This window comes from Felis catus, chromosome A1 (assembly GCF_018350175.1).
Source record: "Felis catus isolate Fca126 chromosome A1, F.catus_Fca126_mat1.0, whole genome shotgun sequence".
In the NCBI taxonomy this organism is placed as follows: Eukaryota; Metazoa; Chordata; class Mammalia; order Carnivora; family Felidae; genus Felis; species Felis catus.
The window spans coordinates 229893178-229915100 of record NC_058368.1 but is presented as its reverse complement, the minus strand read 5'-3'; the positions used below and the strand labels follow the sequence as shown (position 1 = coordinate 229915100).

The following is a 21923-nucleotide window of genomic DNA, read 5'->3' as shown; positions in this document are numbered from 1 at the left end:
TTGCTTTATAAAGAGTTTCATTAAGACAAGTGACAGAGGGGGGCACCTGGTGGCTCAGGTAATGATCCCAGGGTTGTGGGATAGAGGCCCCCTGCTGTTGAGCTGCCTATGGAGCATGGAGCCTGCTGAAGATTCTCTCTCTCTCTCTCTCTCTCCCTCTGCTCCTCTCCCCTACTCACGCACGCTCGCTCTCTAAGAAAAGAAAAAGAAAAGCGACAGGAAAAATGATCTATATATTCTTCTAGAAAGTTAAAATTTAATATAATTAAGTGTAATCAAGAGCTTCAAAATACCTCTTATCCTGTCTCTTCAGCATTACGTCGCATGTGATATCCTGACCATAAGTAAAACTCTAAAGGCTTATTTATTATGGTTTATCTTCAGCCAAGTATCCTCTTCCTCTCTCACAAACTGCTAAGGGACCAAAGAAACCCCCAGATTTACCTTTGGGTTTCATGAATTCATCCAAAGTTTGAGATTGCATATATGTTTAATTGTCAAAGACTGGTGAAGAGAAATTCATGATGCAGATATAAACTAATTAGGGAGCACAGATTTCCATGGGGTTGCACAGTAAATTTATTAACTAACATGTTTATACAATTTGTGTTATAATTTGCACACATTCCATCATAACTCTCATATAAGACTCTTCATTTCAGTAGATAATTAAACTTAATTTTGGAGAGATGTTACATGCCTTAAAAGGGTATGTAGTAAGAAAATGCTAGAGGAATTTGAATCAAATGTACTGATGCCAAGGATATCACTTCTCCCACCATATCAAATATTGGCCTAAATCCCATATCCACTTATGAATAAATCCTCAAAACAACATGACCCACTTTACTTCAGGAGCCACTACCAGTTTACTCTGTGCCATGGCAGAAGCTCTGAAAATTTAACTTGTCTTTGAAACTGGAAGAAACGTTTTTAGCCCAGTGATGCCTACTGCCCTTTCGCCAGGTTATCAAAGGTTCATCAAATGTCTTAGCTCAAGTTTTTAACTGGACTCACTACAAAGGCAATAGTTTCTAATGCTACATATTAATAATCAGTCTGTTGATAGACACCAAATTATTTAGAAGTTATGAATACCTTAGACAACAGAGAAAAGACTCTTAGCAGATACAAAAAATCTGCATATATTTAAACTATGCCAATATTTAAAAAATAATTTGCAATATTTATCTTTAGTGATGGAATACTAATTAACAAATTTTATTTACTAACAAGTGAATATCAGACCTCAAAAACATTTAACATGTGGAGGAGACTTGAGTTCATTTAGTTAAACTTTGTATCAAACGTGAGTCCCTGACAGATATTCATTCAGATTCTCCTTAATTCTAATAACTAAAGGATTCACTATTTCTTTCTTTGAATTTCTGGGCAGTTCTGATTTTAATTGTTGTTTTAGGTAATATTACAGCACATAGTCTTTCCAACTTTTTTCATATCCCTGTTTCCTAGGATTGCCATATCTTAGTTTCATATCCTGGTCAGAAAAAGAATAAAATAGGGGTGCCTGAGTGGCTTAGTTGGTTAAGTGTCTGACTATTGATCTCAGCTCAGGTCTTGAAATCAGGGTCATGAGTTCAAGCCCCATGTTGGGCTACGCACCAGTGAGGAGAGGAGAGGAGAGGAAAGAAGAGAAGAAAAGAGAAGAGAAAACCAAAAAGAAAAGACAAGAAGAAAAAAGAAAAACAGTAATATATTTTGGGCATTCTATGGAAAGGCAATGAATGAAGTTGGCAGCAAAAGGCCCAGCCAGAGCCACCCAAGCCTACAGGCATCAAATAATAGCACATTTACAAGCAGCTATGGTACATTTCTGTGCTGCCACCCACTGGTCAAAGGTCTGCCACTGATCATTGTTCGTTAGCGAATTTCCCGAAAAGACAGAAAAGTGATTAGTTGTACTCCTTGGTACTTCCCTAAATTTGTCATTTGCCAGCATCATTGAGGAGATTTCTTCCATGTTTGAAAGTCTCCACCTTTTGAACCCATTCTCAGGGTAGACTTCCAATAAAATTGGTCATTAACTCTAGCAATATGAACCCCAAGCCTGACCATTTTATTTGGGCCTTCCAAATATTTCAAGAGTTACCTGTCATTGAATTATTCCTTTTCAGCTTCAAGTTGCTTAAGTTTGCAACTAAGGATCATGTCTGGTACAAAACTGAATCTGCTATCTGCCAGTTTTGATCCTTTATCCTAATTCTCTTCTCAGTTGGATAACATCTGTCTAATAAAAGTTTTCTCGTTCCCCATACCAAATATTTAGAGGCAGCTCATACCAACCTCCTTCCCACTCCAAGACAGTTCATCAGTGTTTCTCCCATCTGACGCCCCACATCACTTGCCTTCTAGACTCTTCACAGGCCTTGGTGCTGCTCCGGGGAATGCTGGGGCTTACAACAACTCATGTTTAGGAGCTTATTGTGTCTACTCTATAAACACACTGCAAATATTTTTAAATGTATTATTTAAATATTTTAAAATTTATGATCCTGTAGAATATAGAATAACATATGCTATAGAATGGTTTGCCATGTGTCACTAGGCTCTGGGCTAGCACTTCATTTCAAAGAGTGACCTCTGCCCACAGGGATAACTATAAAAAAAAAAAGACATACAAGAACAAGGATGTGGGGGTGCCTCGTGTGGGCAGCTCGGTAAATTAAGCTTCTGACTCTTGATATTGGTTCAGGTCATGACCCTGGGGTTGTGGGACTGAGCCCCACATCAGGCTCCAAACTCAGCATGGAGTTTGCTTGGGATTCTCCCTCTCCCTCCCTCTACCCCTCCTCCACTCACATGTACTCTCTCTCTCTCTCTCTGTCTCTCTCTCTCTCTCTCTCTTTGCAAGGTTTTTTTTTTTTAGTAAAAAAATAAAAACACTGATTGAAGAAACTGAAACCCTAACAGGTATTTTATTAACAAGTAAGCAAAGCATTCAGTTTTCAGCTAAAATGGAACAGAAAAAAACCAAAATAATAAGTCAATTAATGAACGCGTACTCTCCACACAAAGACACTGGATTCATTCTCTGTGTCGGGCACTACTGTTCTTGGGCAGCAAAGCAATAGTAAGGGGGGGAGACCCAGCCACAAATCTATTCCAGAAATTAACTGATTAGTCAGTTCTCAGAAAAAGAATTACAATTTTTATTATTACTATCATTATTTTAGTAGCAATATGCATGTAATACTAAAATATTTCATTGACATTAAATCAAGTGACAACAGCATGAGAAGGGTTGAAAAGCTCTCAGGATGATAATTTCTTTTTTTTTTTTTAATGTTGATTCATTTTTGAGAGAAAGAGAGAGAGAGAGAGAGAGAGAGAGAGAGAGAGAGAGCGCGCGCATGAGTGGGCGAGGGGCAGAGAGAGAGAGTGACAGAATCTGAAACAGGCTCCAGGCTCCAAGCTGTCAGCACAGAGCCCGATGCAGGGCTGGAACCCATGAACCAAGAGATCACGACCTGAGCCGAAGTCGGAAGCTCAACGACTGAGCCACCCAGGCAATCCTCGGTATGGTAATTTCTTATCTTGGGTCTCCATAAAGAGACCCTATTCCTGCAGTATTATTAAAGCCATGTTTTTAGAAGGCATGCCCAAAGAGGGCTGAGATGCCATTCGTGATACATGAGGGCTCCCCAAGTAGAAAGAATTTACACTCTAGATTATTAATTTTCAGCATAAACAGTCTCTCGTTTTGACAGGAGGTCTACAGAAGGTAGGCAGGTGGCTGACAAGTATTTGAAGCCCGGGGTATCATTTTTCGAAGTGTCTGTGTTCACTAATGGGTGGCTCCGGACACAGCCGATCTCTTGTCTGGGCAGAGGTGACAGTACCGGTGCTGACCTACAGGACCACAACTGCACTTAAAAGTTTCACAACAACTCAAAGATTGAAATGCCCTTTGATGACACCTCGGAGTTCTGTTTCCCAAAACAGGGCAGACAGCAGCACCAAACTGCACGCGGGATTGCTCGTCTTTGCCTACAACTATGACATGATCTTAGATTGAATTCAATGTAATCCTAATTTTTTTTTTAATTTTTTTTAACGTTTATTTTTGAGACAGAGAGAGACAGAGCGTGAACGGGGGAGGGGCAGAGAGAGAGGGAGACACAGAATCGGAAGCAGGCTCCAGGCTCTGAGCCATCAGCCCAGAGCCCGACGTGGGGCTCGAACTCACGGACCACGAGATCGTGACCTGAGCTGAAGTCAGACGCTTAACCGACTGAGCCACCCAGGTGCCCCAATGTAATTCTAATTTTTAATTCTGAACATAACTCCTGCACCTAGCAGACCCTCCAGGATACCCATTTAAGCTGTAAAATGCACCCCCAGGTAACATCTATTGACTGCTGAATGCAGCTCTTTAGAACTGGCTACTAAATGCTAAGGATTACCTGTCCTAAGAGACTTTTGTTTGTTTGTTTTGGTCTTGTTGAGTCCTTCTGTCTCCTAGTAATTACGCAAGTGGTCCAGCTACTTCTGGAGATGCTGCGAAGAATGTAAAAATCAGAACTTGTCATTATCAAGGAGGAGGATGCTGATCTTCAGTTTTTTTACGACAGCAGGCCATGGAGCCAGCTCACTTAGAGCCTGGGGCATGAACCTGCACATTTTCCTTTAATGACTGCAGCTGAATGACAGCAACTTGAACATGATCGATGGGCTGCCGCGGGCGTGTTTACCTGTGTCACTGATGCATGCTAGAGAAAACTTCCGTCCACACCACTGATTCTTGGAAACAGGAATGTTCAATGAAAAGAAAGCCGTGGTACTGAGCTCACAGTTCTTGTTTCATACCACATTTTCTCTACACACATTAACAATGAGGTGCGTAAATTCCTTGAATTTTTTTTTTAACATTTATTTTTGGGAGACTGAGAGAGACAGAGCGTGAGTGGGGAGAGGAACAGAGAGAGAGGGAGAGACACAGAATCCGAAGCAGGGTCCAGGCTCTGAGCTGTCAGCACAGAGCCTGTCAAGTGGTTCGAATCCACGAACCATGAGATTATGACCTGAGCCCAAGTCGGACGCTTAACCAACTGAGCCACCTAGGCGTGTGAATTCCTTTTGTTTAGAATCTCATTCATGATTCCTTCAGATTGCAAAAATATATTGCAGATCAAACTGATGTGAAGTTATCTGCCTCTCTTTTCCTAGTTAAATGAGAGCGAGGCAGGCAGGGGCATCATTTAACCTGACCTCAGCAAACTTTGGCCACAGAGAAATGTTTTTTTGGGAGAAATATTAGACAATATATTGAAGCCCATTTTTATACCTGAATTGAGAGAGAATGCAGTACAGTGAAAAGAGCACTGGATTCAGAATAAAACAAGCTAATTTTCTCATTTCAATTCTAAGGCAATCTCTTATATGGCTTTAGGTAAGCAAATTAAATACCATTTTAAAGTGAGTTTCTTTGGTCATCAACAGAAGACACTGGATGAAATAATTACTAGAGTAACAGTCATTACTTATAGATCTCATGAAATAAGTTTTACATAAAGAGTTAACAGAAGTATGTCATTTATATTTTATAAAAAATATGTACATTTTAATGAAATGTAGTGTCTAACCTTTTAAAAACATTTTTGTGATTTTGAGATACTATTTAACAATGTTTTCTTGTCCTATCGTATTTTATATGTTTATCTTTACTGTTTCCACCATATTTGGTTTAGTTGTTCTGAATACTGAACATGTTCCCCCCATTTATTCCCTCTAGAATATTCTGCTTGTTAATTTCCTACTTTGCAAACCCTGTACAAGGGCACTGACTAATACCCCTGGAGCTCCTGCTTTGTAAGTCCTGCCTGTGGCTCTTATCAGTAACTAATTATGACATATTTTCCCAGTGAGTTTGTAAGGGTCTTTAAAGTCTTTCTCAAAACTTTGCTCCAGGCAGGTTCTGTCAAAGTAGACCCAATGATTTATGTACAAGGAAGTGTGACATGGCATTTTTGTTTCATTCTGAGAAAATTCAATCAACCTAGGAGATCAACAAAGATGGAAAGGTTCAATAAAATTATAATGTTAACTCACAGTGTATCTGTTTAGGTTTTAATACAATAGTGATATGAAAAATAGTCTTACTATAATATTAAGTATATGAGGAAGTATAAAAAATTTATAAAGGAAAATAAAAATGTTGTATAAATAATTATATTTTCATATAAAAATCTTAGAAGGGCCCTTCCCAAATATTTGCAACAATCTCTAGCTGCAATATGACTCCCAAATAAAATTTTTATCTTCATTCCTTTCTGAGTTTTTAAACTTTTTTACAATGTGTATGAATGACTTTATAATGGAAAATTCATAGAAACTTTATAAAATATCATATTAAAATGTTCAATGTGATTTCACATATGAATATTTAGCAATGAATTCTAATGATAAATATAAAAGAGGCATTAGAAAAGCACTATAATGTCATGTTACAAAACCCTACATATTAAAAGCTTGCCTTCTTGTTTTAAATTTTTCTTAATGTTTTTATTTATTTTTGAGACAGAGACAGAGCATGAGCAGGGGAGGGGCAGAGAGAGAGGGAGACACAGAATCTGAAGCAGGCTCCAGGCTCCCAGCTGTCAGCACAGAGCCCAACGTGGGGCTCGAACTCACAGACTGTGAGATCATGACCTGAGCTGAAGTCGGAAGCCTTACGGACTGAGCCACCCAGGCGCCCCTAAGAGCTTATCTTCTAATTTAGCATATAAAAGCTTAGTCCATTGTTACTTTTCCCATCATAGCCTCCAGTCCCTGAAAAACCCAACTCCTAATAGTTTCAAAGGGAACAGAACAGACAGCATCCAAACGAATTAATTCTTAGAATTTGGGGTGATTAAAAAGGTAGATAAGTATACGTGTGTCTTGAGAAGCGTTACAAAGTCAAATTTTAAGGGAAAAATTCAAAATAACTTACAGGCAAGAACAGAATACACACAAAAGAGCATGGCAGGCAGGAGGAGGAAGGGAGGGAGATGACCCATCCACACTTCCAGAATATTCACCAGTGACTAGAACTCCTAGCGCCAATTCCCAAGACCTTAGACAAGCGGTTTAGGACACTCGTTGCTCCGCTCTCTCAGGCTTCAGTCATCATTTTTGCGATGTAACAGATCCAGGATCCACAAAGAAATAGACTGTTTCATACCCAGCAAGTTCCATCAACCCCCTGCCACCTGACCACTCCCCTTCCTTCCTACCTGGAGCTCCACACTGCTACATACACCACTTAATTTCCTTCTTTAGCTTGTTGCGAATCTAAACACCTAGTCTGGTCAGCCTGTCTGCACCATGTCTGTGCATGTGATATCCATCCACAAGGCTTTCTGATCCTTGCTGACTCCAGGATCTGCCCTTCCTTCTTCCAAACCACACCCTCTACCAGGACCCAGATCTGTAGACTCCTGGCTTGCAACTTCATAGCGCAGTTCACATCCCGAAAAAGGTCATGACTGTTCCTACCATGGTTTATGTTCGAACAATGAAAGCAAGGGGGAAAATGTGCTTTCTCCCCCCATTTTCAATCTACATCTGGCTTGAAACAAGAAATAAATTCAAAATCATCGAGCAATTCTCATTTTAATTTTAATATATGGAAAGAGTTCCACTTGTGGCACTTTGATACATAGAATTCTTTTTTCTCTGACTACATGAATATAAAGTTCACTAGTCTTTGCAGATAATCCTTCCCTATCTTCTTGACCTTTCCTAAAGGTGTTTTAATTTCCTCTTTTTCATGGATGATAATTGTGTCATTACTTTCATAAGATGCTTTCCCAAGACGTAGTTTGGAAAGTGATTAATCATCACAGGTCATTTTTCACATCATGTTATCAGAAACTACTGTTCCACATTACAGTAACACTACCAATGCTGAAAGACTTGGCAATGACATGTGGCACAGGACAAAGACTAATTAAAGGAGGATTTTATAATGTGCTCTTTCCCAGTCATATGCTTTTTATACAGAGCTAATGGAGTTTAAAAATTATAAATAGAGGCGCGTGGCTGGCTCAGTCAGTTGAGCATCCGACTTCGGCTCAGGTCATGACCTCGCAGTTCGTGAGTTTGAGCCTCGCGTCGGGCTCTGTGTTGACAGCTCGGAGCCTGGAGCCTGCTTCCGATTCTGTGTCTCCCTCTCTCACTACCCCTCCCCCACTCTCTCGCTCTCTTTCAAAAATAAATACACATTAAAAAAAATTTTTTTAATTATAAATAAAAGAAACTGAATAAAAATAAAGGCATGCTATCCTCACCATGAGTCAATGTAAAATATCAAGATTTCTTTAGATTCTGTGTAAGAAGAATGTTTTAAAATGCTTGTTTCGTTGCCTTCACAGGACATACCATGTATAAAGTACTCTGTGCAGTAGCTTTGCCCATAGTGGGAGGTCAGAAGTGTCTTCACTCCTACTTTCCCCTCTATTAAAAATAATAACAAAAGTGATTAAAAGCAAGAAATCTTCTGTTTTGCCACCTAGAAAATAATCAGTATTTGAAATAATGGTACCAAAAATTTCCTCTAAAATCAAGAACATGATTGCAATCCTTGTGCAAAGTAAAAACAAAAAACAAAAAACAAAACAAAAAAATAAACAAGAGAAATTACTGTAGCAATAGTGTCTAGGGTTATAAATACTGTCAAGTTAAGGAATGTTCTTATTAGTATAAATTACTTGGAGTTTTTAAGTAAATTGACTAGAGACTTTCCTTAAATTTTTGTCTATAAGTTTTTAAATATTTTAAACATTTCTATATATGTTTGTCTTCTAATTTCACTGCTAAATAGTAGAAGTCAGAGTTCAGATTTGTGTATCACCCAGGGAAGGTTAGTTCTAAGCACAGTGTTGGCATTTGATAAACACTACTGAAAAATACAATGAAATGTGACACTGGCATATACTGTTATATGCCTACAATTTCTATGTAACCTATCCATTTTTAAATTTTTTTTTCAACGTTTATTTATTTTTGGGACAGAGAGAGCCAGAGCATGAACGGGGGAGGGGCAGAGAGAGAGGGAAACACAGAATCAGAAACAAGCTCCAGGCTCTGAGCCATCAGCCCAGAGCCTGACGCGGGGCTCGAACTCACAGACTGCGAGATCGTGACCTGGCTGAAGTCGGACGCCTAACCGACTGCGCCACCCAGGCGCCCCGTAACCTATCCATTTTTAAATGTACTTCACTGGTTGAATTATTACAAAAAACACATTTATCTGAGTCACAATTTACAAAGATCAATGAGCTATATGAGTTCTAAAGGTCTTTAAAATGCCCCATAATTTTCTAGCTTATACAAGAAGACTATTTGGATGCCAGCGTTGGAATTGTGTGATGATCAAATGAAACAACAGTTACCTGAAGGAAAAGAAATATTCTTTCGAAATGAATATATTCTTAGGAAAGTCATGGTTTTCTTAAGAGCAAAGGAGTACCATGTTGATTTAAGGCAAAATACAAAGACAAGGTTACATAGTGTAAACAAATATAAATTCTTATCTAATTGTGTAGACCAGCACTGTGACAATTAAAAACAATGAAAACACACGGGCGAACACCAGGACTACTCCTCTTAGGCAACCACAAGCGAACATTATTGTGCTTCTCACAGTCACACCCCTCCACATGGGCGACGCGAGCACTGTCCCTTCTCCTGGAGACCACTGTCCTGGCATTGTCATGACTCCCCACCACCTTTCCCAGAGTCAAAAAAATTTTGCTCTCTTTTCTCATTTTGATCTCATCTCAAAGAGTCACAACCTAGGTCTAAACATTAACAATCATGACTTTCTAATTCTTGATTTTGAGCACACAGCTCTCAAGCTATCACCATCTGCACACTCACTGCGAATACATTGTCACTAACAATTTCTCTTTCCCCACTTCCACTCTATGTCACTTCCAAGATCCATCGTTATAATGGCTGTCTTGCATCCCTCATCTCCAATGCCTCCCCTCCCCACCTCTGCTTAGCCCAGCTCACTCCAAACAAGTCCAACTCAAACAAGATGACTGTGCTCATCTGAAGAGAAGGGAAGAAATACCGCAGTTTCCAACACCAAGCCATCGGGTGACCTGAGACCATGTACTTTGCCTCTCTTCCATTCTCATGAATGAACTGTCTTTGTTCCAAAAGGCATTCTTTTCTCTGATGCACTAGATCCATTCACTCTCATCTACTCAGTAACTTTTCTCCCTGTTATTTCCCCCCGCTTTCAAGCGTCATAAATTTCACTTTCTATAATTCACTGCCATCATCATAGGGATACCTACCATCCTTAAAAAAAGAATCCCTTCCTTGTTCTCACCCCTTTAAGACACCCCACATTTGGGGCTGCTATATACAATGAATGGCTACCAATCACCCCCTCTAAGTTATGTATCCAAATCACATGAACGAAGTCATCACATGCTTGTCCTCCACCCACCCCCCTCCTCTTCTGATGAAGGACGCTTGTTTACAGGAGAGGAAATAGGAATTAGGTCCCTCTCTCTTAATGCCCCATAGAGAAACTTGGTAACTTGGAAATGAGACAGATGTGTCTGAAATACAGAAAATTACCCATAGAGTATAACATAAATCATGGTTTTATTTATGTTAATATGAAAGTGTAAAATTTACCAGCTAAAAGCAATCAAGATGGGAAATTAGAACAAAGAAATAAATCAATGAACACCTTTTCATGGAGTAACCCATGACTGCTTGGGTTCAAGGTCTCTAGGACTCAGATTACAAATATCTTAGTCATGCCATACATGTCATGTGGACACATTTCATGACACAGGGCTTGGCATGACTTAAGTTCATTCTATGGTTATAAACCAGAATTTATTTCTATGCAATGTTAACTGCCTGTCTAAAAACTTACATTATTACTCTCCATAACAACTTATTCCAATAAACTGTCAAACTGAGTGTTCTTTATACATGTATTTCTTTCATCGTTATTGTACTTTGCATATATAAAGTGCTCAATACATTTAATGAATGAGTAAATAAATTATGCAACCTATCACTTGGCAGTGAGCTCAGAATATATGCCTGCTGTGATAAAGAATGACTTCTCTCCTGCAGAACTGATGTCCAAGGAGACAGCACTGGGGTAGCACCTAAGAGTGGTGCCATAAAATTTCTTCCTTCAAACTTTCTAACTTAATAAATAGGACTTTTAGTCAGGAAAGCTATTTCCCATTAGCACCAAAGAGGGCCAGGCAAGCAACAGTCAAATGAACATATTTATAAATGTTATGTACATAATTATTAAAAATCATAAAAGACATTTAATGGCCAAAGTCAGTTTTCTTTCATCTCAGCTAATTTTTTTTTTTCAGATATATTTAACTTAACTTTGGCTCCATAGATAATAGCCTAGACCTCAGGAAAAGAAATGATGGAAACCTTAAAAATAATTTAGGACGAAAATCTTCAGTGAAGAAAAAAATTGCTTGTTTGCACCAGGCCACCCAAGGAAGTCCATGGACCTGGCTGCTGGTGGATCTGGCCTTAACATGGGCACACGCTGCCCACAGGACCTGATGATGCCTGAGCCTCTGATGCGGAGGCTTCCAGATCCTCTACTCGGCTTCCAGGACAGACTCCCACACCTGTTCACATTAGTTTCCTGCCACAAAGAATCTAACCTTTGCCATCCAAAAATGAACGCTGGACTTATTTTAATTATTTGAAAAAACTCTTCACAATAAGTTTTTATTAAATCCTCATCAAGGATTTGGAGAGGCCATGTTATTTATAGCAATGTATTTTTGCTTCAAGCAGCTTATCCACTCTCTCGACTACAAACATCACTATCTCAGCAGAAGTAGCATCTCCTAGTATCCAACTAATATCTATTCCAATCTCCCAATTCTTTCTCTCATTTTTGATTGTCCTCCCTATACTCTACCTCCATCTAATCAGAAACACATATGGTAACCAATGTTGATAGTTTGATTTATTTCCTCCTACACTTTTCTAGATTTCATAAACATAAACAAAAATATTTATTATGTTGTTTTTTAAAGTCCTCACGGAATTTTTCAAAGATATAATATATAGCTCCAACTCATTTTATTAATAACTACATAAAAAGGATATAGCTTTTATATAAAAGATACACCTTGGGGAAACTGGATGGCTCAGTTGGTTAAGCATCCGACTTCGACTCAGGTCATGATCTCACGGTTCATGAGCTTGAGCTGCGCATCGGGCTCTGTACTGATAGCTCAGAGAGTGGAACCTTCTTCGGATTCTGTCTCTCTCTCTCTCTCTCTCTCTCTCTCTCTCTCTCTCTCTCTCTCTCACTGCCCCTCCTCCAGTCACTCGTGCTCTCTCACTATCTCTCTCAAAAATAAACATTAAAAAAGATACACCTTGCTTTTCAACTTACCATTATTGTTCTATTTTTTCTATCCTAGATAATTTTTCAATAAACACCCATATACATAAAACCTTATGATCTAGGTCACCCATTTCTATACTATCTATGTCTAGGCACAACAAATCAAAGGCTACTGACACTATAAATGCCAATTCATAGCAACATTTCATTTTAAACAAAGGTTACAGCAATACACATTTCCATATGAAGTGACAAAGAATGTGAATTTCCTCAAACCTTAACCCTTAGGTAGATTACAATATATACTATTTTTTAATGTTTGTCTGTTTGGTAGATTAAAGAAAATCATTTCTATCTTGAATTTTATATCCCTGATCAGTAGAGTATAAAACATTTGCATGTATTCATTGGTCTTTTGCATTTTTCTTCTGTGAATTGCTGTTCATATTTTTTGCCTAGTTTTCTATTCTGTATTTCTTTTTCTCTCATCAACATTAGGAAGCATTAATATACTAACTGTATCAACACTTCATCATGTTTTTGGCACATATTTTCTCTTGGCCTATTTTTTCTACGATTTTATGTTGAATGTGTCCTTGTGTTTCTGAACCCTCAGTTATGTCCTACAGAGAGAACATTTTGGACCCACTGGACACTATAGTGATGAGTATGTTTGGTAAGGTAAAATCTCTCTACCAAAAATTTCCTTGTAACTCTCATATACTTATCCTTCCCGTGTAATTTCTACAATAGTTTATTCCAGTTTGTCAAAGAGACAATCAGCCGTAAGATCCTTATTACCATAGCCTAAAGTTTATACCTTTATTTGGGAGAAAGTGATATTATTATGGATCATAGCATACCTTGCCATTTATTCCTAATTACTTTATGTCTTCTGATAAAATGCTATACTTTTCATCAGACAGGTCTTGTCATTTTCTTGTTCAGTTTATTCCTCCTGTTTTATATTTTGTCACTAGTCCAATGTTACTGGCCCAAAGACTTCCAGATCATACCTGAGTAAGAAACCGTGGCATAGACCAACTTTAACAAAGCACTATCTTGAGTATGGGAACTGGCATGAACCTTCGTTCCTTTCTTCAATTACTCCTTAAAAAGAGTCAGCACGCTCATGAGTGTGCTTTTGGTAGCAAACTCATCAAGGAATACGGCCTGTGCCTCAACTTCCTGCTTACAGACCATTTTCAAAAACCAGATTATCCAATTACTCTATTCAACTTTGCTTTGTGTACCCACTTAGTCATACACTTCCTGACCCGAGGGCACATTTTGACTGAGAGCATCATCGATCCCTTCTGTCAATGGATCTTTCCTCAGCTACTCTATTGATAGCCTGGCCACTTCTGCTGCTTATTCAGCATCCCTGAATCATATAAACCAAACACAGGATGCTTTTTCAATTTCTTTAAAAAATTATGATTTATATTCTAGCACATGCTAAAAGAAGTGAGAAAAAAATCTTGGTTTTCCAGCTTTCTTTGATTATTTGCCACCCTTTATTTACAAGAAACATAACTTTTCTGAAACAGTTTTTTTGTTGTTGTTGTTTTTTTAATCTAAGACTTCAGACTTTATTTACTTATTCATTTTAAGGCAAAGTAATGTCGGGGGAAGAAGCATTCAGGTTTTAATTAGTTTTATAGGGAAAGTTCTAAAACACATTTCTTCCAGATCTATCTCAGAGATACTAGAAAGACGAATTCGCCTTGACCCAACACAGAATTCATCTGCTGTCACACATACTAATTTTTTACACTTGTGGATATATTTTGATTGTTGATTAGACTTTATCCTTTCTAAAGACCAATGATTTGGCCTCAGCATTTAGCAGTATTAAATAAAAGGTCCATCACCAAATCTTCCAAAACTTCACCCATATAGTTTTGACTGTCAAGTGTTTTTGTTTGTTTGTTTGCTTGTTTTTTACCCCCTGTGGAATATTTCTCAACGAAAAGTGCCTAAATCATGAATAAAAACATAAAACATATTAATCCACTCTCCAATGGCAATTATAACCCAATTTTAATATTTTTATACTAAAAACCAACATTTGGCCAGAAAATCGTAAGTTTCTTCCAATGTAGCTGAGTCATCATGGGTTCATCTGAAAGAACAAGTTCTAAAGTGCTCCCATAAGTAGGTCACAAAAGTGGAATGTTTCTACCTGTTCTTTGACCGAGGCGAGGATGGCGGAGGTGGTTTCAGTTTCTGAGCCATCCCCATTGGAGGTGGTCAGGCCGGGGCTCAGGGAGCTGGTCTTCTCTGAGGTTGACGAAGGCTGGTCTGGGACAGGCATAGCTCCTGCAACGCAGAGGGACATGTTTAATGCAATGTGAGATGTCGCCATGGCAAACAGATACAACTGTCAGGAACCGTAAGCATTCCCCTTGGGAAAAATGAAAATTATGAACTACAGAGAAGGCACATGACATCATTATAGAATAGGAAACAATACAAGTAAACAGAATCGTTTCTCCTTTATCACCCCAACCAAATTCTAAGATACACTCACAATTTTCTGTTTTGTATTTGAAGTAAGTGGAAGAAGAAATAATAAGAAGCAAAAAAAAAAGAAGAAGAAAGAAAAAAAAGAGTAAAGAAATGAAGTACTGAGTCTTTTTTTTTTAAAAAAGCCAGCTGATCTACTATTTTATTTCTGTTTTACATAATTTTATTACTTATGTATTGGTGTATTTCCATCTCAAAGAAAATCTATTCAATATTCCCCTTTATAAGGAAATCACAAAAATAAATGATCAATAATTTAGAAATAATTAAGGGAATTCATGAATTAACATAAGAAGATTAGTACTGTGAATACTAAATACCTAGCCCACTCCACAAATATTTACCAAGTTCCCTCTCTGTGACCTACGGCAGATGAAAGCTTTTTAAAGCTGCCAAGGCTCATTTGCCACAGTTTATTTTTTCTGAGTTTATAAAAGAAAGAAGAAACTCAAATAACATCAGCTCGATTCATAAATGGACACCATTGTACAGGTTAAAAACAGCATCCCGAAAGTTATTTTTTCCCGTTATCTTTCCCTAACAAATAAATAAGACTAAAGTACTTATTATATATATAATCTAGCAGTGCTCATCAGCAGGGGAAATAATAATTAACCAATGACAATTTTTACCAGAGCACTACAAAACCACTATTCAAATAAAAGTCTGGGAGTAAATAAAGGTGGTTTTCTTGCCTCGAACTATCATATCACATGCCCCTCTGGGAACCAGTGCTATGTGAATGTTAGAGTATTTCCTGTTCTACTGTATCTGAGCAGCCTGGGTTTTCCAGTCAACAACATCATTTTCATAGGAACCCTTGCACTGTGATATTATCTATATTTGCTAGCAGTTATTAACTAGGGCTATGCTATCTGAAACAGGTTCTATTATCGAATGTTCCTTGAAATGTATGAAAAAGGTGGTCATCTAATTTTTTCACTGGACTTTCCAAATTAGTTTTGATTTGTTGTCATTTTTTAAGTAAAAATTGTAATAATAATATCAACGACGATTAGAATAGCACTGGAAAGATAAATCGGTTACAAACAGAATTTATAGGAGATTTCGGGAAAATAATATCTGCAAGCAAGATTCGAGCAAAGAGTAAAGATCAAGTTAAACATAGTTTGGCAAAACATAACCATGGCTAAAAAGCAGAAGGTATTTTAGGTGATGGATACTAACAAGATGAAAGAAAGTGATTTAAATAATTATGGTGGTGGGGTTGAGAAGGTAATAATAAAGCACAGTTTTATATTCCACTTGCTTTCACACGTAGTATCCTGTTTGATCAAGCCTTATAATTACAAGGATTTAGATAAACAGATCAACAAATGTTGTGCCCAGGTAACAGAGCCTGGAAGCCAAGCCCTTCTAATTAGGAAAAGTGTGAGAATGGGGGAAGGGGGGGGGGGGAGGGCAGAAAGCAAGAAGAAAGGAAAATGGCAGTTCTTACATGCAAAGTCACCCCCCTCCCCAGCCTTGCATCTCCGCCTGTATCCATGTCACTGGCGTCCAAAGGGGACTCTACCTCTTCCAAAGGGGATGCCCTCAAGATGGGAAAGGATGAGTCTTACATATTTTAAATTATTTTAACTTTCATGTTTTCCAAATTTTGTCAGGCCCATGAGAATCTAGGTTTTGGACCAGCATTATTATCAATATATTTTTTGACAAAGAAATTGTCTAAAGTCTCTAAGTTATTTATATAATTGGGCCTAGAACCCGGGTTTTCTCCCTCTTTATTCCTATTTTAGAGTCCTGTGATGCATTGGCCTATTTCCCATTACCTGTGGTGCTGCCTCATAAATGCTAGTCTACACACCAATTTCTCTAAAATGTTACTCTTAAAAGTAGGAGGGTAACCTGTCATAATAAAATGTGGGATTTAATAGGCATTGAGTCAAGGTAAATCTTCAGGCACCGGACAACTCTGACCCACACACTGTAAGGAATAGTTAAGTCTGTTTACTTCCCCCCCTTTCTCCTTACAGCAACGACAGAAAAAAAGTGAATGCTTCAAGGCCTTCAAGGCCCACCATCCAGAGTCACGGCTAGCCATTGTGCCTGAATGGAAATGACTGGGAATCATTTCCATGGCTCCTGATTTTTCACACCCAGATCTAATTCGACCTTGGCCATCCCTGTGCATGAGTAAGACTGCCCGACCTCCACTGCTAATCCTTTTAGCTCACAGCACAAGAAGAGAGGCGGGGCCACGTGAAGACTACCGCAACCAAGCTGTGGACTGCCTAATGGTGAGTGTAAAAAGCTTTAAGCCTTCTGACTTGGCAGTAAATCGCCAAGTGCTTTAGTTTTAATTAGAACTAATCCACCAAAATGAGGAGATATTCTGTGTTAAATCCAGGAAATCTGGAAAATGTAGAGAGACAATAAGAAAGGAAAAAAAAACCCAACACCAAGGAAGAGCTATCCTTAGTAATTCTGCCACCCGAGATAAGTGTCTTTACGTTGGCGTATTGGTTTAGGCTTCTCTGAAAGAATGTTTTTTTCTGATTGAACACATTCTATGTAATGAGTGTTACATAATGGAGTCCTAATGTAATATTCTCGATGTGTTTTTAAACTTTGTTCACCATCATAGCATGAACTGTGTCTTATGTCAACCAAAATTATTCTACAGTTTTAAAATGTCACGAATACTTAGCATTCATAAGGCATCATAATTTACTATCTCTTATTTGTAACTTTTACCCTACTGTTATGTCTGTGACATTTTCAATAGATAAAGTGGTGTTGATGGAATGAGGAACCAGTGCAGGTTTCAGACTTTGGAGAGCCAGAACGAGTTTCCCTGCCGCCAGGCTGGTTCAACATATCTGCCCATGAGAATGTCCCCTCCCCGCAATGTGAACAAGACTGGCCTCTATTATCTTCTCCTGCTTTTACCAATTTGATATAGAAAAATGCATCCCTTTGGTTTTTTTTTCTCTTTGGCAACAAGTACAGTGCAGATTTTCCCACAGATTTCTTGATCCTACGTACAACACCTTTTATTCTCTTTATACAACGACTGTGTAGGAAGTCTTTCTATCGCTAGTCACATGCTAATCGGCAAATACCTAAACTACATTTTAGACGGAAGCATCTTCGACAGGAGAAAAAGGGACAATAATGAGGGACAGATACTGTCACATGTTAGTGGGTTTGTTCTCTAGCAGAACTGGGTACTAACAAGTTCTATGTCCAGAAAATACAAAACCACAAGTCGTGCTGTGCTATACCTGCACATGCATGAGTGTTACGGACTCACCTGCGTTGACTCATACCCCCATCCCTGGCCCCACCTCTGCCCCAAATCCATATGCTGAAGCCCTAATGCCCAAGGTGACCATATTTGGACATGGGGCCTTCAGGGAGGTAATTTAGGTTAAATGCAGTTACGAGGGTGGGGCTTCTAAGGGTGGAACTGTTGCCCTTACAAAAAAGAGGAAAAGACCAGAGCTCTTTCCACCTTGTGAGGACACAGAGAGAAGCGAGCAGCCAAAAAGAGCATTCTCAGCAAAAACATAAGCCAACACTTCGATCTTGGACTTCTGGCCTCTAGAACTGAAAGAAAATATATTTCTGCTGCTGAAGCCCCTCTGTCTGTGGCATCTTATTATGGCAGCCTGGGGTTGGATGTTCTCAGCTTCTTTCTCTTACCTCCCCCGGGAGGCGAGTATGGGGGCACCGGGGAACTGATGTTAGCAGGCCAGTAATGGCACGTATTATTGATACGTCCTCTCTGCGGACACCTACGTCCAAGATGAACTACAGGTGTCAGGAAAAGGCATGTGCTGCTTCAAATCAGCAACCTGGATAAACCAAAGCTTGTAAGAGGGCTGTGCCCCACTGGTGTGAAGTAAGCCTATGGAACAAAACACTACCTTAAGAACCTCCATGGGACTTTCACAGATGGTGCAACAAGAAATTCAGCAAAGTTGGCTGGGATGAGAAAAATACCAAAAGCAGGCAGCCCTCATATACAGAGCATCCTTCCCAATATGAACTCTTATGACCGTAAGTAATAAGATTTCATGAGGTCCAAATAAATATTCTAAACTTTCATTTCCCAAACATGAGTTTGGGATATAAACGTACATGTTGTAATCTTACGTGCACTTTAGAAGGCCAAATTCTCCTGCTCTCAATTCAAGGACCACATTCAACGCTATCTTTTATTGACCTCCATCACACAAAAAGAAAATAAAATTCTTATTTTACATTTTGTAAGTATTCAAACTCGTTCCTTCTTTAGTCACTGCTGCCCAGCAACCGATGACTTTACTGGAGGAGGTCATCAAGAACTTAAATAGTTCTTGAAAACCAGTTAACCCTTAAGCTGGATCCGGCCAACTACAGGCTCCATACTCCCTCCCCTGTCCTTGGAATGAATGCATGTCTGCTCACCTTCCCCACTCCCAGAAGCTTTTCTAAGAATATAGCCTGGTGGTAGAAATGTGGTGTTAAGGTATGTGACTGAACCCAGTTAAGGCCTATAGAAACTTTTAAGATTCTGGCCAGTGGGCAGTACAGAAATCTACTTGTCCCATAGCCACCCAAGGTGAGCCTTGTAAATAAGTTCTCTTGTTTATTAAACCTGCCACCTACCAGTCTAGAGTGGTCTGCTGCCTTCTTCAGTCTCTCCCTGCCCTTGAGTATGGGCTCCAGTTTGCAAACCAACAGACTTTGACATCAGATATGGCCATCTTCAAAAAATTAACTGATGGATTCTGGTGTCACACCATCATCTAATTCAATGAGCCACCTAGTCTTCTCATGCCACTGTTACTTGATTCCTCCTCTCTGATTCAGCAATAAGCCCCTTTGGCCACGATGAGGTCATTGCTCCTCTTGAACTGGCTACCCTCTGTCTATAACCCTTGACCTCTCATCCTTTCAAGTGCCCTCTCATTCTGTCACTACAAGGCCCTCACACTGTGTTGTCATAGAGACCTGTTTCTTTCTTCTCCCAGGCTGCAGGTCCCACCTACTTCAAATTCCAGAATCTCCAAATCCCTTGCATACTGTGGGACTCAAAACTTATTTCATTAGCTAGACTTGCACTGTCCAATATGGTAGCCTCTACCAACATATAGCTATTTAAGTCTCAATAATATTAAGAAGCCAGTTTACTAGTTACGGTGTTCACATTTCTAGTGCTCAATAGCCACATGTGGCCAGTGGCTACTGTAGTGGATAGTAAAAGTGTAGATTTCCATCACTGCAGAAAGTTCTATTGATGGCCTTGATCTATACCCAACAGTCAATGCCTTGATGTAATCTTTTATCTGTAGCTTCAGTCCTTGGGAACAGGTGATGAAAAAGGATCAGCTTATAAACATATTTTGAAGGGAGAACTGTCAGGATTACTGACAGGTTGCATGCAATAGTGAGGCAAAGAGAGAAGAGTCTAGATGATTCCAGGGTTTGGTCTGAGTGACTGGCCACTAGCCAAAATGCTGACACTGTGGGTAAAACATATTTGAGAAAATGGAAGGTGACCTGGCATATAAACTTACAACCCAAAATGCATCGATCAATGATTTTTCTTTGCTGTTAACATCTGGGTAGTTGAGACCAGCACAAGCCAGAAACTACACTTTGATATGTATTAGGTAATGTAGAGATTGATGATTTCTAAACATTGCTTATCAAATCATTTTCTCTCCTTTTCCTTTTCTTCAGGAAGGTCCCTTTTTATCTTTTACTTTAGAATTGCTAGAAATTTCTAGAATTCTCCTCATCTTCCTTTGGCTTTAGTCAATGGCTTCAACTTAAGACTTTTAGACTTTAACTTCCTTGACCCTCACACCAAACTAACAAATGCATCCCATGCATATGTGGCCACACCTAAAGTTATTTCCTTCCCTCACATGTCCCACCCTCTTCAAGACAGTGCCCCACCCTGTTCTTGATCCTATCTTCTAAAGTACGAAACAAAACAGACTGACTTGTAGCTTTGCCTATCCTTAGGCCTCACTTTCATCATTCTCCATTATGGTTGCAGCCCAGTGAGGAAGGAAACTGGCCATTACAATACGCCAAAAATTGTCTCTCTCTCTCTCTCTCTCTCTCTCTCTCTCACACACACACACACACACACACACACACACATATATAAACTGCTTAAGAACTGCTTATATAAGAACTGCTTAAGTTCTTGATGACCTCTTAAAATAAAGTCATATATATGTATATACATACATACACAAATTTAAATATATATATATATATAAACAAATACGCATTTATGTATCCAATTTGATGTTTTAAATATTTATTTATTTTTGAGAGAGAGAGACAGAGCAGGGGAGGGGCAGCCAGAAAGGGAGAAAGAATCCCAAGCAGGCTCTGCACCATCAGCATGGAGCCTGACGCATGGCTCCCACCCATGAACCATGAGATCATGACCCAAGCCAAGTCAGATGCTTAACCGACTGAACCACTCAGTTGGACCCCACCCCCATGTGGTATTTAAATTGAATATATATGCGATTTTTATAACCTTCCACTCCACAGGTGACATGTAAGAGATCATGTAAAACCGAAGAATCAGCATAAGCATATTATTAACATTAGGTTGCAGAGAATGTGTCGATTCGTACAAACTAGTGACATGAAAAACAATACCGAGCACCTCATTTGTGTAATCACTCTGATCACCAAGACCACAATTCTGTATTTGCAACTGATAGGTCACGGCCCAGAGAAATAGGCACAGCATTGTTCTCAGATGCACTCTTCACGCATAAAAATATATCCATCCCTGTTTCTTCCTTTCAAAGAGAAGTTTTGAAATACAGCTCGTCCTGGAGCACCTGGGTGGCTCAGTCAGTTAAGCGTCCGACTTCGGCTCAGGTCATGATCTCGCGGTCTGTGAGATGAAGCCCTGCGTCGGGCTCTGTGCTGACAACTCAGAGCATGGAGCCTGCTTCGGATTCTACGTCTCCCTCTCTCTGCCCCTCCGCTGCTCATGCTCTCTCTCTCTCAAAAATAAACATTAAAAATT

At 39.1% G+C, this 21923-nt stretch overlaps 1 protein-coding gene and 1 long non-coding RNA gene across 3 annotated transcripts in view; one reads left to right on the top strand and one right to left on the bottom strand.

The window, feature by feature from the left end:
• The window catches only part of CTNND2 (catenin delta 2), a 938925-nt gene that overhangs the window by 764813 nt on the left and 152189 nt on the right, over positions 1 to 21923 (bottom strand). For both annotated transcript variants that reach the window (XM_045038764.1, XM_045038766.1), the window contains exon 2: positions 14562 to 14698. In XM_045038764.1, the coding sequence (XP_044894699.1) occupies positions 14562 to 14698 (137 nt within the window). The remainder of the gene's footprint in view (positions 1 to 14561; positions 14699 to 21923) is intronic.
• The window catches only part of LOC123380475, a 35777-nt gene continuing 18046 nt past the window's right edge, over positions 4193 to 21923 (top strand). The window contains exons 1-2 of the long non-coding RNA XR_006586304.1: positions 4193 to 4857; positions 16903 to 17166. This is a non-coding gene — a long non-coding RNA (uncharacterized LOC123380475). The remainder of the gene's footprint in view (positions 4858 to 16902; positions 17167 to 21923) is intronic.